The sequence below is a fragment of the Protopterus annectens genome, chromosome 5.part0 (assembly GCF_019279795.1).
Source record: "Protopterus annectens isolate FY-2018-M chromosome 5.part0, PAN1.0, whole genome shotgun sequence".
NCBI lineage: Eukaryota > Metazoa > Chordata > Ceratodontiformes > Protopteridae > Protopterus > Protopterus annectens.
The window spans coordinates 902,806,688-902,833,652 of record NC_056735.1 but is presented as its reverse complement, the minus strand read 5'-3'; the positions used below and the strand labels follow the sequence as shown (position 1 = coordinate 902,833,652).

The 26,965-nt window shown below is 42.4% G+C and overlaps 1 protein-coding gene across 1 annotated transcript in view; it reads left to right on the top strand.

Moving 5' to 3' along the window:
- The window catches only part of PLPP6 (phospholipid phosphatase 6), a 119,653-nt gene extending 103,625 nt beyond the window's left edge, over positions 1-16,028 (top strand). Inside the window, exon 2 of the mRNA XM_044072694.1 lies at positions 15,054-16,028. Within this exon, the coding sequence (XP_043928629.1) occupies positions 15,054-15,415 (362 nt within the window). The 3' untranslated portion in view covers positions 15,416-16,028. The remainder of the gene's footprint in view (positions 1-15,053) is intronic.
- Positions 16,029-26,965: the final 10,937 nt, after the last annotated feature.

Sequence of the window (26,965 nt, the reverse complement as noted above, 5' to 3'; positions counted from 1 at the left end):
TTTCAGCAAGATGGATTTCAGAGTTACAAGCTGTGCGCATCCACCCAATATCATTTTTCAGAAAGAGAATCTTTGTGTACCAGTCATTCATTCTTGCTAAGAGTTGCTGAATAATGTAATGTAAATCAATCAGTTTATCTTCCTGTTTCTTTTTAAAGACAGTGGGTTGCACAGGCTGTGTCTTGGTAGCAGCAAACTATTTAGTGTCAAGGCAACATACCCATTTTGCACCCCTGGCCTATCTTTGGTAAGCCATCCCTGTGGTAATAAATTTCTGTTCCAAAATACTCTCTATACTTCTTTGGCAGGAACTGTGACATGGGGGTTTCCTAGAGCTGTGCATTGCACTTTATAGCAAACGGAGAAGTAGCATTCTATTAAAAAAAGTGCTGTTTTGAACCACCTGAACTGTGCTTCTAACTAGATATTCAACATTTTATGGTACTTTTATCATGCATACAGACACATGCACACATGGCCGCACACACACTGTTAGCAACATTGATGTACTTCCATATCACTGTTGCAGTATTCTTAATATAAGGCATCTCCTACCAAGGGTTGCCCAATGTCCAGCCAGTATACCAAAGCCTTTGGAATTTGTAGATGTCGTATGTCATACTTATGCTGCTTACGCAAGGTGTAGAGCATAAAGGTGACATACAGACATATATACCTCAGAACATCTTTGCCGTCAGTCCAAGCGCCATCACTGATTGTCTGTCTGAACACTTCTTCTTCTTCTGTGCTGGTTACCAAGCCATATTTTAAAATAAGTGCCCTGTTAGGGCTTTTTCTTATCTCTTTTTTTATTTCTATTTTGATGTGTTTACATGTCATCCAGAAAGGGAAAATATCAGGGGGAGGCAGATTCCCAATAAAGATTGTTGGGAGCAGTGTCTCTTCTGTTTCAGTGCTTCTCACGACCATAAGCAGTGTTCTATCTACCAAGGGTTTGTCCCCAAGACCCTTTGTAGTCATCTTTCTTCTACCTGGAAAACCAGCATCTTAAATTGTTGGGGCAAGGTGTTATGGTGGAGTCTTTCCGTCCTAAAGGTCAGCTGCCTGCCAAGAAAAAGACCAAAAAAAGTCAGGTCTGATTTGGCTGCTGTCCCACCTCCCCCGGATGTCTTTCTCGAGGCTAGTCAAAGCCTGGAGGGTCATCCAGTTTTTGTCTCAGATTCCTCCTCTACCACGACCCTGTCAGAGGCCGGCATGGATCCTACTTCTCATGTTTTCAGAGGATTTGCAAATGTCCACTCTGGACATTGAGGGAAGGCTTGGCTGATTACGTTTAAGGGACTGAGGGGGATACCACAAATTCTTGTCAGGGAGGCGATTCCTACTATGTTGGTTGAGTGCTAGCAAGGGTCCAACCTCCTAGGGTTTTTCAGACCGACTTTCCTCAAAAGAAAAAACAAAAAGAAGCACTTTTCATATGATGGAATGTTTCAAATCCGACTGCTCTCAGGCTTCTGATATTCAAAAGAGATCTTATAAACTCCTCTAGATGGAGTCTTCCAAGCCCTCTACTGTACCTTCGGTCTTGGCTGCCCTCTTAGATACTTTTTCAGTGTCCTCTGTTGCCCCTGATTCTCAACGTCCAGCCCTAGCAAACCTGACCGATTTTACAAGGTGCCTGCTGATTACAAGTTTTTGTGCAAATGTTCTGCTGATCCTTCTGTAGTATCTGTCTTTGACAAATCTTATAGACTTTTGTCATCACTAAACTACTTCCTTCAGATAAGATTAGTAGAGTCGTAGAACGTGTAGGCAAAAAGATATATACTGCTGCAGCCCTTCCTTTTAAGGCTGTTAATTACCGGACTCCTATGACCAGGTATGTTTTAGCCTTTTTTCTCAAGCTTCTCAGGCAATTTCTGACCTCCCTGATTCAGAAGGGAAGGTCTTGGCCTTCTCTTAAGTGGATTCTACCTCTCAAGTGGCTTGTCACTATGTTAATGTAGTTGTGATGCAACTGATGCTTCCTTTGGGCTGCTGCATTTGGTTCTGTTTTGAGGTGTTACTGTTGGCTTTGTCTCCAGTGCTTACCTCATGATATTGAGGCTAAATTGTTGGATACTCCGCTAGATAATTGGTTCTGCTGCTGTTGAACTTTTTACGTCCCTCCAGGGTAAAGGCAAGGACTTGCAGGAATTGGAACATACTTCTGTCTCTTGTATCCCTAAATTCCAGAGGAATTATCTTTCCAAATTTGCTTTTGTTCGCAGACAGTCTCGTCCCCCCCCCCCAAGGTAAAAAGAGTTGTAGACTTGTACCCCCCTGCTACGTCTACTCAGACTCCTACTTCTCAGAGCCCTCCTTTTCAAGACAAAACATGTATATCTGACAGTTTGCTTCCCCTTTCCCTAAACCAGGTTCCCTTGTCTGTTTGTTTTTCCCTGTCCCTCCCCATTGGGTTAGCAGAAGACTCATGGGTTTTATCAGTCATCCGCCAGGGATATTTCATGGTCTGAAAATCCCTTCCTCCTTTTCTGGGCATCCCTCAGCCTTCTGTGGAACAACTTTCTTTCTTTCTTTCTTTCTTGTTGTACACCCTGCCCAAGACGAGAAAGGGTTTTATTTCAGGATGTTTTTGGTTCCCAGGAAGGAATGCAGTTTGGAGACCCATTCTAAGTCTCTCCAAGCTCAACACTTGTCTAAAGGTCCCCTACCTTTGAATGTTGTCCCTTCAAACCCTGTTCCCTCTTCTTCTTTCACGGGCCTTCTTAGTATTCCTGGACCTCAGGGATGTCTGTCTTCACATCCCCAGTCATCCTCTTTTCAGGAAATCTTCACATTTCTCAGTCTCTGCCTTGCATTTTCAGTTCTGCTTTGCCCTTTGGCCTCTATTTTGCCCCAAGAATATTCACCAAATGCCTTGTTCTTGTCATTGCCTTTTGCAGGATGAGAGGGGGTTCAGATTTTTCCTTGTCTGGATGACCTACTCATTCAGACTTTATCCTCTGAGGTCGAACTTCAGAGCCTCCAGTTTACAGTTTGTCTGTTACAAAATTTGGGGTTCACCATACACTTTCAGAAATCAATCTTGTTCCTTCTTAAGATCATATTTTTCTTCAATTTCAGGATCCAGATCATTCCTATGCCATCATCCCTACCTCCACCGAAGGCTCTTTCTCTGATCACCTTTTTCATCTCTTCTTCTGTCTTTTGTCACAGCCAGAGAGTTCTCAGAGTTCTAGGATTCATTGCCTCCACCATTCCTGTGTTGCCAGTAGGCAGATTCTGTATGAGAAAACTACAGTGGTTCCTCAAGTCACTGCGGCTTCAATGCTGTCATCCATTGGAATTCTTAGTTCCTTTCCTTCCATCCCTCAAACTTGAACTTCAGTGGTATATTCATCAGCTTTCTTTAAACTCTGGAGTTTTTTTCAACCTCCAGTTGGACAGGAGATGGGGAGCCTCCTCTAGTTCCCTGAGGGGTCTGAGTCTTTAGTTTCCTTATCAGAGGTCAGATCACATCAACATAAAGAAGATGAGCTCTCCTTTTCACTGTTTAGGCCTTCCATTCCCACTTTCTTCCAGTCTTCACAGGCAATACAGCAGTGATGTGGTATATCAACAAACAAGGGTGGACAAAGTCCTACCTTCTTTGCAGACTTGCTTTTCAGGTCTAGGATCTTGCTGTCCAGTGTTGAGTGACTCTTCAGGCTGTCTATGTTCCTTCAGAGCAAAATGTAGTGGCAGACACCTTCAGCAGGTCCAGTACACAGGCTCATAAATGGATACTTTACAGAGATGTGTTTCTGGACATTGTCCATCAATGGGATACTCCACAAAGTAGAACTTTTTGCCTCCCCTCTGAACAGACAACTTCCTCTTTCCTGTGCCAGAGTCCCAAGCCCTCTGGCCTGAAAGGTGGACGCACTATCCTATCCTTGGAAGGGGATGTTTCTCTACACCTTCCCTCCCTTTCCTCTGATTCCAAGAGTCCTGCTCAAGATCAAGCAAGACTCCCCAAAAATCTTGAGTGTGACTCCCTTTTTGCCCAGACAGCATTGGTTCGCCCTTCTTCTTCACTTAAGCTAGGGACAGTCACCACAAGTTGCCTTAATGTAAGCCTTCTCACACAAGACACCTCTGATCCATCCTCACCTGTCCACTCTTAACTGACTCTGTGGGTGATACGATTTTGATTTCTTTTAGGCATCTCTTTCCTGAAGACATGCTTAGGGTTCTGCTGGAGGCCAGGAAATCATATTTGTCCAAATGGAAGATATTTTCTGTCTGATGCCTTTCTCATAACCAGGATACCTTTTCAGTGGGTATCCCTTTAATTCTGTCTTATGTGTGTGAATTGCTTCATGTTGGGTTGGCATATTCTTCAATTAAAGTTTACCTTTCAGCTGTTTCTGCTGGTCTACCCTTCATTCCTCCTCTAGCCTCTAGTTTTTAGGTCAAACATTTTCTTAAAGGTGTCCTTCATATTGGGTCTTCTAAGACGTTTATTTCCCCTTCCTGGGACCTCAGTTTTGTGCTTGAAAAATTGACTTGGGCTCCTTTTGAGCTTGCAATTTTGTCTTACTTACAACATTGCACCAGGAAGGCTATTTTTCTCTTGGTCCTTACTTCAGCTAAAAGAGTCTCTGAACTCTCTGCTCTTATGACTATTCCTCCTTTCTTGGATTTTCATAGGAACAAGGTGTCTCTTGGTGCTAATCATTCATTTATGACCATGGTCGTTAATGAGCTGTCTGTTAATCAGACTATTTACTTGCCCTCCCTTTTCCTCATTTCTTGGTTTCTCATAGCGACAGGATGTCTCTTTGTATTATAGGTATGTGCCGCTTAACATCTGGGATAGTTTTTAGAATGTCTCTTTGTATTACAGGTATGTGCTGCTTAACTTCTGGGATAGTTTTTATCCCACAGAACGTTAAATGGTGCAAACATTAAGCAAACACCCTATACTTTATATTGTGCTTCACTTAACATCTGTCTGCAAACGCCATTTGCATTATCCACTTTACACTGTATGGACGTTATGCAGCGCACACTTGTAATCTTTCATTTTATGTCCATGGTGGTTGGGTCTATATCAGAACATCGAAGTATTAAAACGTAGAATGTTCTGATATCGAACACTATTCAGCGAACACTAAGAATAGCGAAGCTGCAGAACAGCAAATTCTTTCCTCGGGAAAGAAGTCGGTTAGCCATTTCTGTGGCTTCACTACTCTTAGCGCTGTGGTGGAAAGTTACGGGTTGGGTTCAGGGAAGTGTGCGATTGTACGTTAGGGTTAGGGGTGGGTTAGGTGTGTGAGATAGTGACAGACTTTAGGGATAGGGGCGATTTAAGTGAGTTAGTGTTAGGGCACGGGTTAGGTGAGTGTGCGATAGTGACGGATCCTTAGGGTTAGGGTTTGGGTTAAGGTAAGTGGGTAGATAGTAGTGTATGTTTAATTTAGTGTAGCGTTAGATGTAGGAATTTTAAGTGTATGTGTGTGGTTGCTGTTTGTTTGTTTGTGCTTGTGTTTTGTGTATGTGTTTCGGAGCAGTGATTTTTTTTTCATGGGAAGAAGTTGCTGTTCTGAATGTTCGATATTTTCATGTTTAGATGTTTTGGGGCTGATGAAATAGCGTTCGCTATTTTCATCTTTCGATAATGTGATATAAACGCATGGTGGTTAATAAGTTGTCTCTTACTCAGTCTTTTCCCTTCTCCGCAATATGCTAGTGAGAAGGTTCTTCACACCTTTGATCTTTGATTTGCATAGGCAGCTTAGATATTATTTGGATAAAACTTAAGACCATTCGCAAATCTGAGCAACTTTTTTTTACTTTCATCCCAGATCTTTGGATTTGGCTGTTTCTAAGCAAACATATTTTCCTGGATCTTCAAAGCCATTTCTTTTTGTTATTTCTTTTGTGGTAAATGTCTTTCTATCTCTGTAAAGGCTCATTCTACTAGAGCTGCTGCCTCCTGTAGTGCCTTTTTCAAAGGATTAGATACCAGTTCCATCCTTGAGACTGCTACTTGGACTTCTGACTTCTGTCCATACATTTACTCAGCATTATATAATGGATGTTGTTTCCAAGGCAAGAGTTGGCTTTGCCAGAGATATCCTGCATGGGTTTTTAAATGGCTCTTCTGTACCTTCCTTCTCCCAAGTCTCCTGTTGAGCTTTTGTACTCTCCCTTATGTTAAGAATACCGCAACAGTGATTTGGAAGGACACCGTACAGTTGTATAAAATCTTAGGATAGCAGTAGATGTCCTTCTGTTCACTTTTTCAGTATTTACTCCATCCCTCCTTCCCCTTCTGCTCTGCTGTATTCTTCTTCTTGCCTTCCTGGCAAGGGATTTTTTTCCTTTTCTCCTTCTGGATGCATATGTTCCTCCTTCCCCTTGGGGCTTTTCAATTCTGAGGTATGTATGCCTATATGCCATCTTTATGCCCTATGTCTTGCACTGGGAGTGTAAATGTGATGTATGAGGTCTATAAATTCCAAAGGCTTTGGTATACTGGTCGATGTTGAGCTATCGTTGGCAGGAGATCCCTTATGTTAAGAATACTGTAAGGTCATCTACTGTTACGGACAGATTTTACACAACTGTACTTTCTGCTGGCTTGGATGTGTGATGTGTCAAGGTACAACATTTTAAAATTGCTGCAGAGACCAACATTTAATAATGAATTCCTGGATTAAAATATTGAATATATTGTTAATAACGAAGCACATTGATAGCCCTTATTCTGAGATATCTGATGGGGAGGGGGACTTCTCAACTTGGCCTGTGACATTGCATTGCACTTTATAGCAATGGGTTCTGAGAGATGATCATTGCGGATAGCAAAGCATTTACAAAGCTTAAATACAGTCTGAAAATACCACTGCAGAACAGACACCCCCCTGTATGTTTATTGTTAAAATGAATAACTTTTTGAAAATGCTTGTGACATTTTATAATAATTTGTTTTTGTGGCAGGAAAATAATTTAAGAGTCTCATACCCACTCCTGATAGGGCTTTAATCTCGAGTGCTTCTTCAGGGTCAACTCCCTTGACCGTAAATGTCTGGTAATTGTGTTGAATCTTTTAGGTATAAGAAATGATGTTTCCCTCAGAGAGAGAAGGGGGGATGGAATATTGCTTTCAGAAGTCCACCACCACCATCATGACATAGACTCTGCTAATGCAGTGTGCTTCATCTGCAGAGAATATCTCATTTGGAACTCTTTGTAGGATGAAAGATCACTTCAGACGGGATGCCAAAGAGGCACCAGATGCCTATTTATTTGTAACAACATTTGATTACCGGAAATGTCCGACTGGGTAGATGCCCATTTTCATTAAAAGCCCGGGGAGAAAAGCTCCAAAGTGTTGCAAAAACATTTTAAGAACAGTAATTTCGCAGTCTTCTAAAATAACACAATTTACAATTTAAATACTTAAATCATATTAAACACAATATGAAACCATTGGTTATGAATGTATGCATCATGTATTACAGAGATTTAATATTTAGAAACAAATTTAGTAGTGCTTTATAATCCTTAATGCCAGTATGTATCACTAAAGAACTAGAATGGCAGTTCTACCAGGTCAGAATGAAGCAACGCATGCCTTCAAAACAAATCCCAGAATTAAACCTTAAATAGGTGCTGCACTCCTAACTTGGAGGGCATATTGAGAAGACCTCAAAATGTGAGAGGTTTGAAATGTGACTCGAAGAATATGTAAAGGATATGTAAAGGATGTGATGACCAGGATTAAGGTGCTCATATCCTTCAAACACACCAAGAAAAATGGGCTTTGCTGATAACACTAATGTAATGTGTACAGCAAAAAAAGGAAGGACTTGCTCTTATGCCTTAGCAATGTGGTCATAGCTGCTTTGGAGTTGTGGTCATCTTGTATTGAAGGGCTAAGTGCAGTCTGCACTCCATCCTAGCTGAACTCATTGGTGGACCAATTAAGGAAGTCATTCATAGATACCAACAAATGACTATTGTACCTTGAATTTTTCTTCAGATTTTTCACAGCAAGGGTGTCCCAGAAGTACATGTTTTTTGTCTTTCCAGTCAACAGACAGCTCAAGAAATTCTGCTCCAGGACACTGCACAAAGAAACTGGGAAAAGGATGCCTGCCTCCTTCAAATGGCCATTTCTCTTTTTGCATGCATTTTCTCCAGTATTTCCAGAAAGCAAGGGAGGAAGGACTGGTGTATTTGTAATAACACCCTTTTTGGCTTGTACAATATTGGTTCTCCCTTCTTACTTAGATGTCCAGATAGAAACATCATGTGATGCCTTTGCAAACTGACCTCCTAACTCAAGATAAAAGAGCCTTGATACACCAGAATCTAAAGACACTGCGGTTCACAGCTTGTGTGATTTAACTCCCTTGTTCTTCAGGCACCAGTTCACTGCAGATTTGCTGTCCATAATTAAGGAGGCTAGGGAGCTTTCCAAAAGGCGATCCTACTTTGATGAATGGAAGATGTTTTCATTGTGATGCCACAGAAAGGATGAGAGTCCTAACATCCTACCAGGTGTTCTCCTCTGACCTGGGATATGCCACTGCAAAGGTACATCTGTCTGCCATTTTAGCCTGCAGAACCATCTCTGCAACCCTACAGCCTGTTAAACACTTCCTGAAGGGAGTCCTTCATCTGAGACCAGTAAAAGCTGTTGATCCTACGTGGAACTTGAGTTATGCACTAGAAACTCTGGTGCAGGATATACGCAGCTCCTCTGTAAAACTATTTATTGAGACAGTTACAACATAAAATTCACGACCACATATAAATCCACTTCTATAACAAGGTTATGTTAATCATAGATAAAGAATATATAAACCCAATGGGGGGTGACTGGAAAATCAAACTGGCATGTAGAGAGAGCAATTGGCAAATTCTAGCTGATGCCACAACGAAACCAGGCCTCAATGACTACATTAGCATAAAGCCATTCTTATTATTGAGATAATAATAATTTTGCATTATTCTCATTATTGTTTATTACCAGTTTATGCCTTTCATTTGTATATATTACATTGGAGGCAAATATCATTTAAACTGTACCAGTTTTTAAAGTGATTAATTTACATGTGTATATAATTATGATTCTACATTCATTATATTAATTATTACATAATTTCTATTATTAATCAAATATATCCATGATTAATATTATTCATTATTATATTATATGCTATTTATTATGAGATTTGATAGAAAGTAGTATGTCCATAGTCCAGTTTTTAGGATATATATTGTTTAATACATTATTTTAATTTTAATTTTAAATAATATCATACTTTTGTACATAAAATATTAGTAGGTTACATAATAGATATGGGATTTTATATACTACATATTATGAAGAATGTACATAGGATTAGAAGTATTATATTCTAAGTAATATACAATCATACACTATTTACAGTCATCAAATGTATAAAATGTATAATATGTATTTAGTTTTTGTAGAGTTGCTGTAGAGTTACCAACTATCTTGGTTAAACATTATTGTAAATAATATATATTATTATTTTATTATTTTATGATATATGGTAGCAAAAGCATTTATAAGTATAAGATAGTACTACCATGAATTTCCGTAAGAAGTCTATGCCTTTAAATACTGCAAATCTGTTTTAAATTGGTATAAAAGAGAGAGTAGTAGTGGAGTTAAAGTGTTCTGATGAAGTCTGCGAGGGATGGATGAAAGCGCTTAGCATAACCTTGTTATAGAAGTGGATTTATATGCATTCAGCTTTGGTCGAGTGTGGTTCTTTGTAAGTGGATTCTGCTTGCTGTATTTCCTAGCTGGTGCAGGATATGTTTGAGCCTGCTGCCCCCTCCCCAAACAGCTGAAATACTATTTAGAGAAACCCAAAAACATCAAAACCTTTGGTCAGTTACTTGTATCCTTTGCATCCTAGAAAGAAGGAAAATTATTTTCCAAGCAAACAGTTTTCTTTTTAATTGCTGGCACATTGCATTTTGTTCTGATGTATCTTATCATGTAAAGAAAATGGGTGGCAAAACAGTGACAGCCCATAGAACTATGGGTACAGCAGCCACTGCAGCCTTTCTAAGAGCACCAGCTATTTTAGTCATCAGTCCAAACCTTTCCCAAGCATTATAGATTAGACTTCACTTCCAGAGCTAGGACTGTACTTGCTTTGCCATTCTGCTAGGCATTTTATAGCCCATTCAATCTATCCACCTCAGTAGCCTTCCAAGCTGTGTGAACTATCTCACTAATAAAGATTACTGCAACAGTGGATTTATATGAAGAACATAGTACAACTGTCTAATAACTTTCCATAATGGTATATGTTTGAATAGATCACGTGTTGCAGTACTGGTTCTAGTCCATTATTCCTTGTTTTGTTCTTGGGCATCCTGGGCTGGGGTGGCTTAACTTAATCCCTGAGTAATTACGCATGCCCTCTTCTCCCCTCTGGCCTTGTTAGGTCTTGATAGCATTGGAGGAACCTATTTCTCCAAGTCTTTGATCCGTGGAGAGGGTACATGTCCCTGATTGGTTAAATTGGTTAAAATCCTTAGGACCTTTAGGGTCTGGAGAAAAAGGTGCTAAAGTGGTTCTGGCAGATGTCAGCATTGTACTGGGAATGACCTGATATTCATAAGGGGTGGAAATCTGCAAGAACTTTGGTGTGTACTGAGCTTTGGAAGCCAGGATGGATATGAGGACTTCTGAGGCTGAAGTTCCCTGTAGTAAGGACTACTTCAGCAGTAATCTCTTGGAACATCTTTTACTGTGGCAAGTTCGTACACAGTTGTACTTTCCCATTACATTAAGAACTTACTTGGAGCTGTGAGGACCTAAACTACTTCACTTTTCGTTTTAGTTTTTTTTAATGAAATTCGTATTTTTATTCCTGCATTTTAAGCTTAAGAATAATGTTTTTAGTGGTTAAGGTGCCCTTTTTGTGCAGAAGAGTCCACTTGGGAATCACCATGTATATTGAGGCTTGAGGCCTTAAGCCAAAACATATTTTCTTGAACATCTTGACTTCCAGACTTACAGCAAACAAATGCACCTGACTGATTCATTATCTGTCTTGGCATCTTTCTCAGCACCAGGATTGTCAGTGTTTCTTTGAAGCCAGCAGTCTTTTGAAAAACAAGGCTCTTGAGAGTGAATTAATAGCAGAAAAGTATCTTCTAACAGTTATACTCTCCACACACAGTTGGGATCCTTTGAGAGGCCATTATCCTCTATGAAGGAGCTGTAACTCAAAAAATTAGGACATACCTGTAAGAGAGGTGGCGTATTTCACCTGAGCCTCAATGTGACAGTACCTTGGAGAGCTTCAAGAGAAGGAGGTAAGCTACACTGCTTCTCCTCCTGATTTCTCCAGGACTGGAGAGGTTGTCTATATGGTATACTATAGAAGGAGAAAGCCTTTTGTACTGTCACTTCTCAGTGTAGAATGGAAGCAACAGTACTGTTGCATTACAGAGCAGTCCTCTGAGTGGTAGCACTGCTAATTTATACCATCTGGCATCTCATTAAAGTGAACTGGAAGTATTCTTGTCTCATGGCCCCAGTTTCCAGAAGGCTGATAGATTGTTGTCTATTATTTGAATGGTTAATCTGAGCTGAGATGCCAAGACCAGACAGAGATTGTATTATCAGCTGCAGTTCAAGGAACCCCACCCTGAAGACACAAACACTCCATTCTCCAGAAAAGCAGCCCAAGACTTTAGGAAAGCTGGTTAGCTCATTTATGTGTCCTCCAGTCTGACCTTTAATCACTGAACTATATGGATCTAAAGCTGTATTTTCACTGGGATCTCCTGGGTGAAATTGTATGTACAGTAGGTGACCTACCTGAAGGTGAAGTCAGACAGTCTCCAGGCTCATGCAGGCATTGCCAACACTGTGGCTTCTCCTTATTGTCATGGTACATCCTATTCTGCAAATGAGGCAGATGAGAGCAGGATCTGGCATTGCTACACACTTTCATCCTTCATTCCTTACACCAAGGCTATAAGGGTGTCATTTCTGGGTACCCATTTCTGAAGTCCTTTTTTGGCCAACAAATTATTGGGCAGTTAAAGACCATGAAAGCAAGATGGCAAACCGTTTCAGCATTGGGGTGAGGTTTCATCTTCCTCAGTATACATTTTCTAAGTTGCTAAGGAGCCAATGTAAAACTTGCTTTCACAAGACCTAGCAAAGTTGACAACAGGAGCTGGAGTACAGTTAGGCAGTGAAGTAGCTATAACAGATTTGGAGGTCCTCCTTATTTACAGTACCCCCTTGCTGCCCTTCACGCGCTACAAAAGACAGAATAATTTATTCGACACCCTTCTTACCTGCTTCAGGAGGTGGTTGGAGGGAGGTTCTCTTTTAGCAAGAAAACTTGGCAAGACACCATAGATGTGCAGTGGACATAGAAGTTACCAGTTGTCCACTTATTTGTTCAACTCCCCAGTAAACAGTTCCCTTGCTGGATGCTCAGTGGTGGAGGTGTGAACGCTTCTCAGTAAAAGAGAGATCTTTTTTCTATCGCCTAGGACCAGCACAGCTAAGAAATTACTCCAATTTGTTTTTTAGTATCAGTGCATAAGACCCATGCTGGCTATCAGCTAATCAGCCATTTTGTTCCCAAACAAATATTTGGCATCCTCTTCAGTGTCATCTCTCCCTTTTCCTCAAGGGTTGAGTGTGTTTTTTCGACATCCTAGATGCTAGTGTGTCAAAGTGCAGTATTGGTTGTACAACATGAACTTTATTTTAAGACTGCCACGAAGTTTCAAAAAAAGTCGCACAATCTTTTCTAATTTCACAGAACATGTTAGCTAAACGGTGAGAAAATCTGATTCAGAGGCGGATATAGATACAATGAGAAAGACTTCATTACTGGCTCTTTACCATGCGTATGAATTGAGCATTGCTGTGTCAGAGCTGACAGCACCAGTGTTCTCCTGAGAGGCCCATGTATCATGTTAACAGAAGCACCCTGTAGACACACACACATACCTGCATCCAGTCCTCTGCAACAAGCCCTCCCCTTACACACTATAACACTCACAAAAACGCTTGCACATCCAGACTCGATGTTCCCTACCTCACCCCTCCCTGATATAGCCATCCAAGTAGACAGTCTCACACACACACACACACACACACACACACACACACACACACACACACACACACACACACACACACACATTCTTTAAGCCTCCTCCATGCCCCTACAGACATGCATACACACTCTTCACTGACACACCCAACCCTCATGACTGCTCTATTTACCTGCATCACATGTACACTTACAGCAGTGAATCAACGACCACTGTCCTTTGATAGTGTTCACTTTTCCTCCCAAAGTAAAAATTTTGCTTAATTGAGTAATTCTGGACCTAAAATTTCTGTGGAATTGCACATGGCTAATTAGTATTAGGCACTACCTCATTAGCATGTGGTTTTGCCTGTGAGAGTGTTGTCTGAGCTGAAGCCCCTGTGAGAGGAATACTTCAGTGGTAGAACTGTTTGTGAATTTGAAAGGCTTAATTTGATGAGGAAACCTTCCAATATCAGGTTTCTCCATTGCAGTAAGCCTTTCTGAATCCCAGCGTTTAATTTTGGATTATTTTCTCAAAATGTGATTAGTGTTAATTATATCTCACCCTGCTGTGGGGGCGGTGCACGGTGGTGTGCATTGCGCGCCTCACAAGAAGAGGTTCTCAGTTCAATCCTCGCTGGGGGTGCTTCTGTTCTGAGTCTGCATGTCCTCATCCCAAAGACATGCTTCAGGTGGATTGGACCTCCTCTGTGGTGTGGTAGGTGTGTGTGTTCTGTGTGCTGTTGGGAGGGCTGGGGGCCAACTTCGACACTGTAAAACTCCACTGCCAATCAATGTGCGGACAAGGTGATCCGCTGTGGCGACCCCTAACCGGGAAAAGCCGAAAGAAGAAGATATCTCACCCTGCTGTACCTTTTGTTTGCAGATCTGGTGATTTAGATTTTATTGTCTACATTAAAGAATAGATCTGTTAAGCCATTGATTGATCATGGAGCCAGTACTAAAACTGAAAAGTAAGCATTTGTTAGCAACATACGACACTGACATTGTAACTAATATCAGTTGTGCAGATGTGATACATGGATGGTCTGTTAACAAAGTCTAAATCCCCGAGAACCACCCATCTGAGTATTATATATCAGGGTGGATAGTAGTATATGCTAGAAACTACTAAAGCAAGAACAGCAGTTACACTGTCCTGTTGCAGTTTCTTTTTTCAGTATTCTGTTGGTAGTTGACTTTGAACTGATTTGAAGGTATATGGCATTAGAATGACAAATTTGTTTCAACCCTGAAGGAAGGGTTGCTGTGTAAATAGATTGTTGCACTTGTGTGTGTATTTGTACTGAAATTAACTTAATTGCTCAACATAATCTGCATTATTTAAAAATAAAGTGTTTGGAGAATTCAGCTTTATGTTACACAGAAGAGAAAGCAGTCCACCTGACAGAGTGTGACATCTATTGAGCTGGTATTATGCAAATCGTTCACCTGTTTGGCCAGCACAGTGGCACACATGAACAGCAGCTAGCATTGTTGCGTCACAACAAGATGTTCCCTGGTTCGAGTCCCTGCTGGGGTGCCCTCTGTGTGGAGTCTGCTTGTCCTCCTTGTGTTAATGTGGGTTTCCTACGGGTGCTTCGGTTTTCTTCCACTTTCCAAAGACATACAGTAGGTGGATTGGACACACTAATCTGGCCATAGGTGTGATTGTGCATATGAGTGTGTGTTGTGGAAGAACTACTGTGGCAGGGCTAGCTACCCAGTGATGTAAACTTTGGCTGTGGATGATTGTCACTGTTGAAGTGACACCCTGACCTCATGTTGTGCAAAGTGGGAAAAGGGGTTATGGATGGATGGATTGATAGATGTGCCTATAGACAAGATGCAAAAATGTGCTTTCCTTGTCTTAATGAAAAGAAAATGTTATTACAACTATGACAGTATCATGTTGCATCTTTTTTTTTTTTTTGTTAATATAAGTTTGAGACTGATTTTAACCTTTTTTCTTCCTAGCTTTGATACTGGACCTGATCTTGGTGGGTGTGCTGAAAGCCTTAGTTCGCAGACGACGTCCGTCACATAACAAGATGGATATGTTTGTTACCTTATCAGTGGATAAGTATTCCTTCCCATCAGGGCATGCAACCAGGGCTGCAATGGGTGCAAGATTCTTCCTTAACCACTTGGTACTTGCCATTCCTGTAAGAATTCTGATTGTTTTGTGGGCATTTGTTTTGGGGATCTCCAGAGTGATGCTTGGAAGACATAATGTAACAGATGTGGTTTGTGGTTTCTTCATCGGATACCTGCAATACAGTCTAGTTGAATATCTGTGGTTGTCACCAAGTACTCTTAATTTGTTTTTTGAACCATGACACAGACCTGTAGTGCCTGATGTTCATCTTAACATTCCATGCTAACTAATATTGGATTACAATCAATGCAGCTGCTTCAGCTATGCCATACTTTGGAAAAATTGCGGGTCTCTTTCATGTGCTTGTGTTATCTGTTACTTGTGTTGCTGACATCTCCTTAAATCTGCAGTACGTTTATGTGACTGGCTAATGTGGACATTGCAAAAATCACTTGATGTCAAAGTGCATGTTGTTTTTAATGAACCTCAGTTCACCCATGAACTAAACGGCTTTCCATGCCGAGACTTTGAGAATGTTTAATAACATGATGGTTAGCAAAAGAAGAGTGCCTTCATTCAATATCACATAACTTTCCCTGTTGGAACTATTGCTGTGCACTTGTATGAAACAGAAAATCTAAAGAAAAAAATATTACTCTGAAGATATTTCCTAGAACTAAAATCATCATAATGCTGTTGTGTGCTACAGTGCTTTCATGTAAGAATATAGAACAAGGAATGCACAGCTGCTCATCGTAAAAGAGGCCATATTGATTTAAATTTCAAAACAAGAAAGAATCTCATGAGATGACTGACACAGTTTAATTAAAAAAAACGATTTCATAGTTAAGGCATGGTGGTTTCCATGAAGTTCTATCTGTCTTGTTTAACATAGGATGTTTTAGTTGCTTTTTATGTATTTAAAAAAAAATGTTGCTTCTCTCTCTCTTGTGCACTCTCTGTCTTGATGTTCTTCATGTTTCACTGTTGCAGTCATTATATTTGGGTAATCTGCTGGCAGGTTGCCCACAGTCGGCCTGAATAACAAAGTTTTGGATCCTGTGTCGGTTGCTGTCTCCTCTTCCATGACATCAGGTCGTCAGAGGTATAAAACATGCGTCCGACACCATTTTATTCAGTCTTTCTTGCCACGCGGTGCCCGAAGCAGAAGCAGTTCGCAAGTGCCGGTCGGCCGACTCCTGAAATTTTCGCATTCGAGTTTCAGAACCAAAGTCTTCAAACTAAAGCTAAGTACCCCGTTGGGGAAACTTTTTCTTGCTCCTTACCAATGTCAGTAAAAGTTAATAATTTCATTACTTGTGGGAAGCAAATACCTCATAAGGATTTTCATTTGTACTGTATTCCTTGCCTAGGCCCAGATCATAACGTGCCTTGCTGTTGGCTTTGTGCTAGATTTAACCAACGTACTATTAAGCGTCGGTATATTTTTGCTTCTAAATATTTTGGATCAAGATTTAATTATCTTGAAATGTTGTCGGGTAGCGATCCAACTACCGGAGTTCACACAAAATGCAAAGAAAAGACAGAGACAGACCGTCGAGGTCCAAAACCGACGACGAAGCTTCTCCTAAGACAGTCGCCGGTTCCCCGGTACTTAGGCGCTTTCGCAGCCCCTGATACTCGCTACTTTTGAGTCGCAGGCCTCTACCGAGACCCATTTGGAGTCCGGTATGCCGCGAGATTCTCAGAGAATTGAACCTGTGGATGTCTCTCCCTTGGATGGGTCCAGAGCCACTGAGCAGGCACCGGCTTCTGAGGGTGTTTTCAGGCCTCAACATTTTTATATTAAACTGACGCCGGCCTCAAAAGCATCTTCTATGTCTAAAAAACCGACGCATGAGCCACATGCTCAGGCCACTATGCCTAAAAAACAGATGATCAAAATGGCTGAGGACTTAATTACCTTGATCAGGGGTTCCCAACCCCCCTGCTAAGAGGCCTAGGCAAGGAGCTGATTATGAATCTTCAGATCAGGTTTCCATTTATTCTGATCAGGAATTTTCTATTCCACCCTATGAGGATTCTGATGCAGAAGAATCCATCCCATCTGCATCTCCTCCTGAGGATTACCCTTTTGGAGAGACTTTGCATACTTTAAGGGAACATTTTCACTGGGAGAGTCAGGACTTCTCTGAATCAAAAACGAGGCTTAGGGATTTCCTTCTTCCTCAGCATAGGCCTTTGGCAGTGCCTCCTGTATTAGACATTGTCGATGTGTTTTCGGAATCAAGCATGGCTCCTGATTCCCTACCTCTGGCTCCTAGTAAGCCAGACAGGTATTACAGGGTTCCTGACTCCCACAAATTTCTATTCAAAAATCCTGCTGCTGATCCTGAGACTATTTCACAGGGTCCCAAGGCCTCTACAGCCAAAAATCGTACCCCCTCTGAGAGAGAGTCCAGGGCGCTGGATAGATGGGGAAAGAAGGTGTATACGTCTGCAACCTTGGCAATCAGGGCCTTAAACTGCCAGCTTCATATGCTTAAATATCAACAGCATGTTATGGGCTTACTGAAACAGAAAATGATGTTGATTTCTGATTGTGTGGAAAATAGAGTTACAGGAATTATTGCATTCAGCAGAGCAGGTTGGAAAGCATACTTTGCAATATGGTTTTGATTCCTTGGAGGCCTCTTGCAGGGCCGCAGTTACTGGATCTGTGATTAGAAGGCATGCCTGGCTCAAGGAGCAAAATCTGCCTGATCATGTTAAAGCTAAATTGTTGTATGCCCCCTTGCAGCATGATACTCTGTTTGGTAATAAGGCAGAAAAGGTTTTAAAGAAAATGGAAAACAAAGCTAAATCTATGCAAACTGTAAAAGATTTCTTGCAAGTGCAGCCATCCAGGTTCAGTAGGCACTGGCCTACTACAAATGGGTCCTTTCCTGTGTCCAACAGAGCCACTCAAGGCAAATCCAGGTGCTCAAAAGGCTCCAGATACCAATCACAGGGTTCTTACAGGTCAAAGCAATGGGGTGCCTCCACCTCCAAATCTGGAGGAAACAAAGCACAACCCTACAGTAAGCAGTCTCAATGACTTTCCTCTACCATCACCAATCACTTATCTTTTGGCAGCCCCCTTGGAGGGGGGGGGGACTAGCACTTCATGCTCAAAATTGGCAGTTAATTACCCAGGACAAGTGGGTATTAAACTCAAAATTGGCAGTTAATTACCCAGGACAAGTGGGTATTAAACATAGTATCCCAGGGGTACAGATTTAATTTCCATACATTGCCAATTCCAAACGGATGGCCATATCTGCCACAAAATCAGTGGGCAGAGGCTCAGAAACAAGTTATGTCCCTCATGGATATGGGGGCTATTCAACCAGTACCAGCAAAGGAAAAGGACAAGGTTTTTACTCGAGACCTTTCCTGGTACCCAGAAAAGACAATTCTTAGCGTCAAATACTGGACTTATCGATTCTGAACACGTTCCTGGGACATTCCAAAATTCAAAATGCTGACTTTACAACAGCTACTGCCTATGCTGGGCAGGAATGCTTGGTTAGTGACTCTAGACTTAAAAGAGGCATACCTGCATATCCCAATAAGGGAATCATGCAGAAGATACCTCCGCTTCAAGGCAGGTTTTTTGCATTTCCAATTCTTTGCACTGCCCTTTGGCTTATCTACTGCACCCAGGGTCTTTACAAAGTGCCTGGCACCAGTAATTTCATTCTGCAGACAAAGAAGCATACAAATGTATCCTTATCTGGATGACTGAATCATTCAAGCAGAGGACAAGGACATTCTTCTTCAACATCTGGCGTTTGTAAAAAAAGGCTTCTAACATGCCTAGGGTGCACAATAAACGAAAAGAAATTCCAGCTGGTACCCTCTCAAATAATTACATTCCTGGGTGTAAGCTTGAATACAACTGCCCAGATGGCTTACCTTACGCCAGACAAACAAAGGCAACTGACAGCATACTTCAAACAAATGACAACAAAAACCCAGTTATCTGCAAGACAGATTTTGCAGGCTTTGGGGTTCATGGCATCCTGCATTCTACTAATTCCATATGCAAGACTGCATATGAGGAAACTTCAGTGGTACCTAAAAAGTTTATGGAGTCAACATTGTCACAGTCTGGAAACAATGATTCCTCTCATTCCCTGCCTACAACAGGAGTTCCTTTGGTGGGCAGAGACATGTCACCAAAACAAGGGACTGTCATTCACTGTACCCCCTGCCACCCAAACCCTAACTACAGACGCATCAGACTATGCTTGGGGGGCCCACCTGGCGGGGAGATGCATTCAGGGCAAATGGAGCCCAAAACAAATGCATCTGCATATCAACCAAAAAGAGATGCTAGCTATTCAGAATGCTCTGACAGCCTTCAAGGACTTACTTCATCCAGGATAACTACTAATAAATACGGACAACACCACGGTTATGTGGTACATAAACAAGCAGGGGGGTACACATTCCTACCCCCTTTGCAGACTAGCCATGGCATTGTGGAACACGGCTTTGACTTACCAAATACATCTTCAAGTTCAATTCCTGCCAGGAAAACAAAATACTCTGGCAGACGACCTAAGCAGAAATCTTATGGACCCGCACAAATGGAAACTGGATCCACAAATCTTCAGCATGTTCACACAGAAATGGGGGAGCCCAGACATAGATCTATTTGCCTCTCCCCAAAATTATCAGTTGGACAAATTCTGCACAAGAACTCATCACAAAAAAGCATGGAAAGTGGATGCCCTATCCTTCAGTTCAGTCTATGCCTTTCCCCCTCTGCCTCTTCTCTCCAAGGTCTTACTAAAAGTCGGACAGGAAAAACCAAAAATGATCCTAGTTCCTCCGGACTGGCCTCGCCAGCACTGGTACCCAATTCTAAGGAATATGTCTCGACTTCCTCCTTGGTACTTACCTCAAATACCTCATCTACTGTCTCAGCAGAACAATCAAATTCTGCACACACAGCTCCAAACTCTGAATCTTGCAGCTTGGCTGATCATTTAATTATTCAAACAACACCTGTCAGTAAATCTGTGATGGGTGTCATTTTGGAAGCCAGAAGGCCTAGTACTAGAAAATCTTATGCTGATAAATGGAAGAGATTCTGTACTTGGAACCAAGCACAAGGAACAGACACAGCAAAGCCCAATATTCCTCAGATTTTGCAATATTTGACTGAGATGCTTGACAAGGGCCTATCTTTTTCTTCAATAAAAATCCATGCCTCTGTCATCTCGGCTCATTACAACACAGAGCCTCCCCTCTTTTCTCATCCTCTGCTTAAACAGTATCTTAGAGGGGCCAAAAATTTAAGGCCTCCCAGAAGATCACCAACTCCTGCATGGGACCTCAATTTTGTGCTGGAAAAACTCACCCTGCCTCTTTTTGAGCCAGCAGCTACTGCGAATATAACATTTCTATCTTGGAAAACAGATTTTCTCTTGGCAGTCACTTCAGCAAGAAGGGTTTCAGAACTACAGGCTCTCATAGCTGTGGAGCCTTTTATTACATTTTACCCGGACAGGGTGTCCCTCAGGACCAATCCTTCTTTTATGCCTAAGGTGGTATCCAGTGTGGCTCTTAACCAGACAGTTCACCTGCTAACATTTTACCCAAATCCGCAGAACAGGGGGGAGTAGATTCTGCATTCATTGGGCAACTAAGACTCTACTTAAACAGGACCAAATCTCTAAGAAAGTCTGAGCAACTACTGGTAGCATTTGCTGCAGGGTCAGAGGGGAAGGCTGTATCAAAGCAGACTATTTCTAAGTGGATAAGCCACTGCATTTGCATCATGATCAACCTGTGCCCAAGGGGAATAGGTCTCATTCCACCAGGGCTGCCTCTACCTCAGCAGCTTTTTTCAGAGGGGTTCCAACCAAAGACATTCTGGTGGCTACTGCTTGGAGCTCTGTTCATACCTTCACAAGCATTATTATTTGCCTGTCTTCTCCAAATCCAGGGCAGGCTTTGCCACTGCAGTTCTGCAGGGTCTTATAGCTGCTCCTAATGCAGTTTAGATGTTCATCATGTTGCACTGTTGCAGTCATTACTGTTGAGTTATACTGCTGGCAGGCTACCCTCAGTCGGCCAGAATTCCAAAGTCTAGGTCCGGCATCGGTTGCTGTAGCCTCTTCCCTGACGTCAGTGCGCCAGGGGTATAAAAGATGCAGCCGATGCCATTTTCTTCAGTCTTGCCGTGCGGTGCCTGAAGCAAAAGCAGTTCGCAAGTGCCGGTCGGCCGACTCCTGAGATTTTCAAATCCGAATTTCAGAACCGAAGTCCTCATTAAAGCTAAGTACCCCATTGGGGAAACTTTTTTCTTGCTCCAGACTGATGTCAGAAAAAGTTAACAATTGTATTTCTTGTGGGAAGCAAATACCTCGTAAGGATTTTCACTCTTACTGTATTCCTTGCCTAGGCCCTGATCACAACGTTGCTAGCTGTCGGTTTTGTGCTAGATTTAACCAACGCATTGCTAGATTTAACCCTACGCACTATCAAGCGTCGGTTCGATTTTGCATTTCATTACTTTGGCCGAAGATTTAATTATATAATGCCGTCGGACCAGCCGACAACCGGAGTTTACAAAAAACGCAAGGACAAGGAAAAGGATAGGCATCCGAGGTCCAAAACCGACGACGAAGCCTCTGCTAGGCCAGTCGCCGGTTTTCATTGAGGCGCTTTCGCAGCCCCTGGCGCCCGCTACCTCAGAGCCACAGACCGCTTCCGACTCCTACATGGAGCCGACTAGGCCTCTGGAAACTCAAGGTATTGGACACTCGGAAATCATTCCCTCAGATGAGTCCAGAGCCGTTGAGCAGGCATCGGCTTCTGAGGGTGTCTTCAGACCTACACAACTATATATTAAGCCATCTTCCGCTTAAAAGACAAAGACTAAAGCAGCTCTAAAGACAAAGAAACAAGTACAGCATTCTCCTTCTCAGACTTCCATGCCTAAAACAGATGCTCAAAATGGCCGAAGACCTAATTAGTTTGATCAGGGGCTCACATCCCCCTCCTTATAAGAGGCCTAGGCAAGAGACACATGATTCTTCTGATCAGGTTTCTATTTCCTCTTCTGAACAGGATTACTCCATGCTTCCCTATGAGGATTCTGATGCTGAAGAATCCATTCCTTCAGCCTCTTCTCCTGAGGATTATTTTTTAGGGGAAACCCTGCATACCATGAGGGAGCATTTCCACTTGGAGAGCCAAGATTATTCTGAATCTAAGAAAAGGCTCAGAGACTTCCTGCTACTTCCTCAGCACAGACCCCTTGCTATTCCACCTGTTCTGGACATTGTAGATGATGTATTTTCAGAGTCCGGCCTGTCCCCTGACTCTTTACCCCCTGCACCTGCTAAGCCAAACAGATACTACAGGGTCCTGGATTCTCATAAATTCCTATATAAAAACCCCGCTGCTGACCCAGAAACTATATCTCAAGGCCCCAAAGGGGTTAAAGCTTCCACTGCAAAAAACCCTGTCCCCTCTGATAGGGATTCTAGGGCTCTAGACAGATGGGGGGAAAAAAAGTCTACATTTCTGCTACCCTGGCTGTAAGGGCTTTAAATTGTCAGTTTCATATGCTTAAGTATCAGCAATATTTAATGTCTCTGCTTAAACAGAAATTGTTGACAAATACTGAATGTTCAGAGAACAAGGAATTGCAGGATTTATTGTATGCAGCTGAATAAGTGGGAAAGCATACTTTGCAATGTGGTTATGATCCACTGGAGGCCTCTTGCAGGGCCGCTGTTACAGGTTCTGTTATTAGGAGGCATGCTTGGCTAAAGGAACAGAATCTGCCTGATCATGCTAAAGCAAAATTATTAGATGCACCATTACAGCATGATACTTTGTTTGGTACTAAAGCAGAAGAGGTGTTGAAAAAAATGGAGGATAAAGCAAAATCCATGCAGACAGTCAAGGATTTCTTACAGGTACAGCCACCCAGGTTTAGCAGGAACTGGCCGTCTAAAGATTGGTCCTTTCCAGTGTCAGACAGACCACAAAGAGGCAGATACAGGCATCCCAGAGGCAGATCTCAGCCCCAAGGCTCATACAGGCCTAAACAATGGGGTGCTCCTACCTCCAAAAGCGGAGAAGACAAATCACAACCTTACAGGAAACAGTCCCAATGACTTTCCTGTACCAGATCCAAGCACTTTTCTTTTGGCAGCCCCCTTAGGGGGAAAACTAGCACTTTTTTCATCAAATTGGAAAATGGTTACCCAAGACAAATGGGTCCTGAACATAGTGTCCCAAGGCTACAGGTTCCATTTTCACACCCTACCAAGGTCAAAAGGTATGCCAGACCTGCCACACAATCAATGGGCAGAGGCTCAAAAACAAATTACAGCCCTCGTGGACATGAGGGCCATTCAGCAAGTACCACAACAGGAGCAGGGGCAAGGATTTTACTCCAGACTTTTTCTAGTACCCAGAAAGGACAAAACCTGGAGACCAATACTGGACCTGTCTATACTAAATACGTTTCTGGAAGTTCCAGAATTCAAGATGTTAACTCTACAGCAGCTACTGCCCATGCTGGGCAAGAAGGCTTGGCTCGTAACTTTGGACCTAAAAGAGGCATACCTGCATGTCCCAGTCAGACAATCTTGCAGAACATACCTCAGATTCATAGCTGGCTCAATGCATTACCAATTCTCTGCACTGCCATCTACTGCGCCCAGGGTCTTCACAAAATGCCTGGCACCAGTAATTGTGTTTTGCAGACAAAAAGGAATTCAAATATATCCCTACTTGGACAACTGCCTAATTCAAGCAGAGAATAAAGACATTATTCTGAAGCATCTGGCGTTTGTAAAAAGATTACTAATTGGCCTAGGGTACACAGTAAACGAAAATAAATCAAAACTAGTGACCTCTCAAGGAGATAATATTCCTGGGTGCAAGCTTAAATACAGCTGCCCAGATGGCTTATCTCACACCAGACAAACAAAAGCTACTGACTACTCACTTCAAGAAATTGGCAACAAAAACCCACTTATCTGCAAGGAAAATCCTGTAGGCCTTGGGTTTCATTGCATCTTGCATTCTACTAATTCCATATGCCAGACTGCATATGAGGAAACTACAATGGTATCTAGAAAGTGTTTGGACTCAGCATTGCCACAGCCTGGAGACAGTAGTTGCACTCATTCCCTGCCTGCAACAGGAGTTTCGATGGCGGTCAGAGGCCTGTCACCACAACAAGGGTCTGCCATTCAGATTACCCACAGCCAGACAGACACTATGCATCGGATTATTCCTGGGGGGCCCATATGGCAGGGAAATGTATTCAGGGCACATGGCCTGCAAACCAGATGCATCTTCACATCAGCCAAAAAGAGATGTTAGCTGTTCAAAATGCTCTGACAGCTTTCAAGGACCTGCTTCATCCAGGACAGTTACTGATAAAGACAGACAACACTACGGTCATGTGATACATAAACAAGCAGGGATGTACACATTCCTACCCCCTCTGCAGACAAGCAATGACCTTATGGGACACAGCATTTGCTTTTGAAGTTCACCTGCAAGCACAATTCCTGCCAGGAAAAACAAATACTCTGGCAGACGAACTAAGCAGAAACCTCATGGAGCCCCACGAATGGAAACTGGATCCACAAGTCTCCAGCATGATAATAAGGAAATGGGGATGCCCAGACATAGATCTATTTGCCTCCCCTCACAACTGCCAATTGCAGAGATTTTGCACAAGGATTTATCACAAGCAAGCATGGAAAGTGGAAGCCCTATCCTTCAGCTGGAAAAATCTAACTGTATATGGCTTTCCCCCACTGCCTCTCCTTCCCAGGGTACTCCTAAAGGTCAGACAAGAGAAGCCAAAAATGATACTGATTGCACCAGACTGGCAATGCCAGCACTGGTACCCAGTCCTAAAGAGCTTGTCTCAAGGTCCAGCATGGATATTGCCTCAAACTTTTCACTTGCTGACACAACAAAACAATCCGATCCTGCACAGCCAACTCAGGACCTTAAATCTGGCAGCATAGGTTCATAGGTTGGTACTGGGCTATCTGCCCGAAGGCGTATATTAGCCTAGCCATGTTGTGCAGTATTCACCTCCCCTTTAGTAGTTCCCTAGACCCTTCTACTAGCAGCTAGTACCCCTGGCCCCTATCTAGTAGCATAGTGGATAATGTAACCATTCAGAACACTCCTCTTTCAAAAGCTGTTATGGATGTTATCTTGGAGGCCAGGAGGCCCAGCACCAGAAAATCTTATGCAGAAAAATGGAAGAGATTCTGTGCTTGGAACCAGGAACAAGGCATTGACACGTGTGTACCAAATATCCCTCAGATTTTGCAATACCTAACTGAGATGCTGAACAAAGGCCTTTCCTTCTCATCAATTAAGATTCATGCCGCTGCCATTTCAGCCCACTACAACACGGAACCACCTCTTTTTTCTCATCCTTTAATAAGGCAGTACCTCAGAGGGGCCAAAAACATTAGACCTCCAAGGAGAGCACCAATTCCGGCCTGGGACCTCAATTGTGTTTTGGAAAAACTCACACTGCCTCCTTTTGAGCTAGCATCAACAGTAGACATAAAATTCTTATCCTGGAAAACAGCTCTGCTCCTAGCAATAACCTCTGCAAGGCAGGTCTCGGAGTTACAAGCACTCATGGCTGTGGAACCTTTCATCATTTTTCATCCAGACAGAGTTTCTCTGAGGACAAACCCTACATTTATGCCTAAGGTGGTGTCCAGTGTGGCCCTTAACTAAACCATTTACTTACCAACCTTTTATCCTAATCCACAGAACAATGGTGAGAAAATTCTGCATTCTTTGGACATACACAGGCAGTTGCGCTTCTACTTGGACAGAACTAAAGCTTTCAGAAAGACTGAGCAACTTTTAGTGTCATATGCTGCAGGATCACAAGGAAAGGCTATCTCAAAACAGACTATTTCAAAATGGATAGGCCATTGCATCAGTTTCTGCTATTTTCAACATGGCAAATCAGTGCCTAAGGGCATTAGGCCGCATTCCACCAGAGCAGCAGCCACTTCAGCAGCCTTCCTCAGAGGAGTACCAACCAAAGATATCTTAGAGGCTGCAACTTGGAGTTCAGTGCACACCTTCACAAAGCACTACCACTTACCTCTCTACTCTTAAGTCCAGAGCAGGCTTTGCCACTGCAGTCCTGCAGGGCCTCATAGCCTCTCCTAATCCTATTTTGCCCTGCCACCCTTCCTCAGCTTTGGGATTCAACCCAAGAGTAATGACTGCAACAGTGAAACACGATGAACATAGTACAGTTGTGTACCTACCATAAATGTAGATGTTCGAGTGTATTCACTGTTGTAGTCCTGGTTACCCACCCACCATCCCCCTTTTCTTTGCTGGGACTTATCTGCACTTCTCTATCCTATACAACCTATTTGGTGTATTTGCTTGTAGATGAAGGAAATGTTATTTTGGTGCATGCTTTTTTATTGGCATATTTTTCAGCATACCAATTTGGGGGTACCTGACATCTGTTGCAAGAAAAACTGAATAAAATGGCGTCGGCTGCATCTTTTATACCCCTGGCGCACTGACGTCAGGGAAGAGGCGACAGCAACTGATGCCGGACCTAGACTTTGGAATTCTGGTCGACCGAGGGTAGCCTGCCAACAGGATAACCCTAGAGTAATGACTGCAACAGTGAATACACTCTAACATCTACATTTATGGAAGGTACACAACTGTACTTTCCATCCTCCGATCCATAACTTTGGGATTCTACCCAAATGTAATGACAAAAACAGTGAAA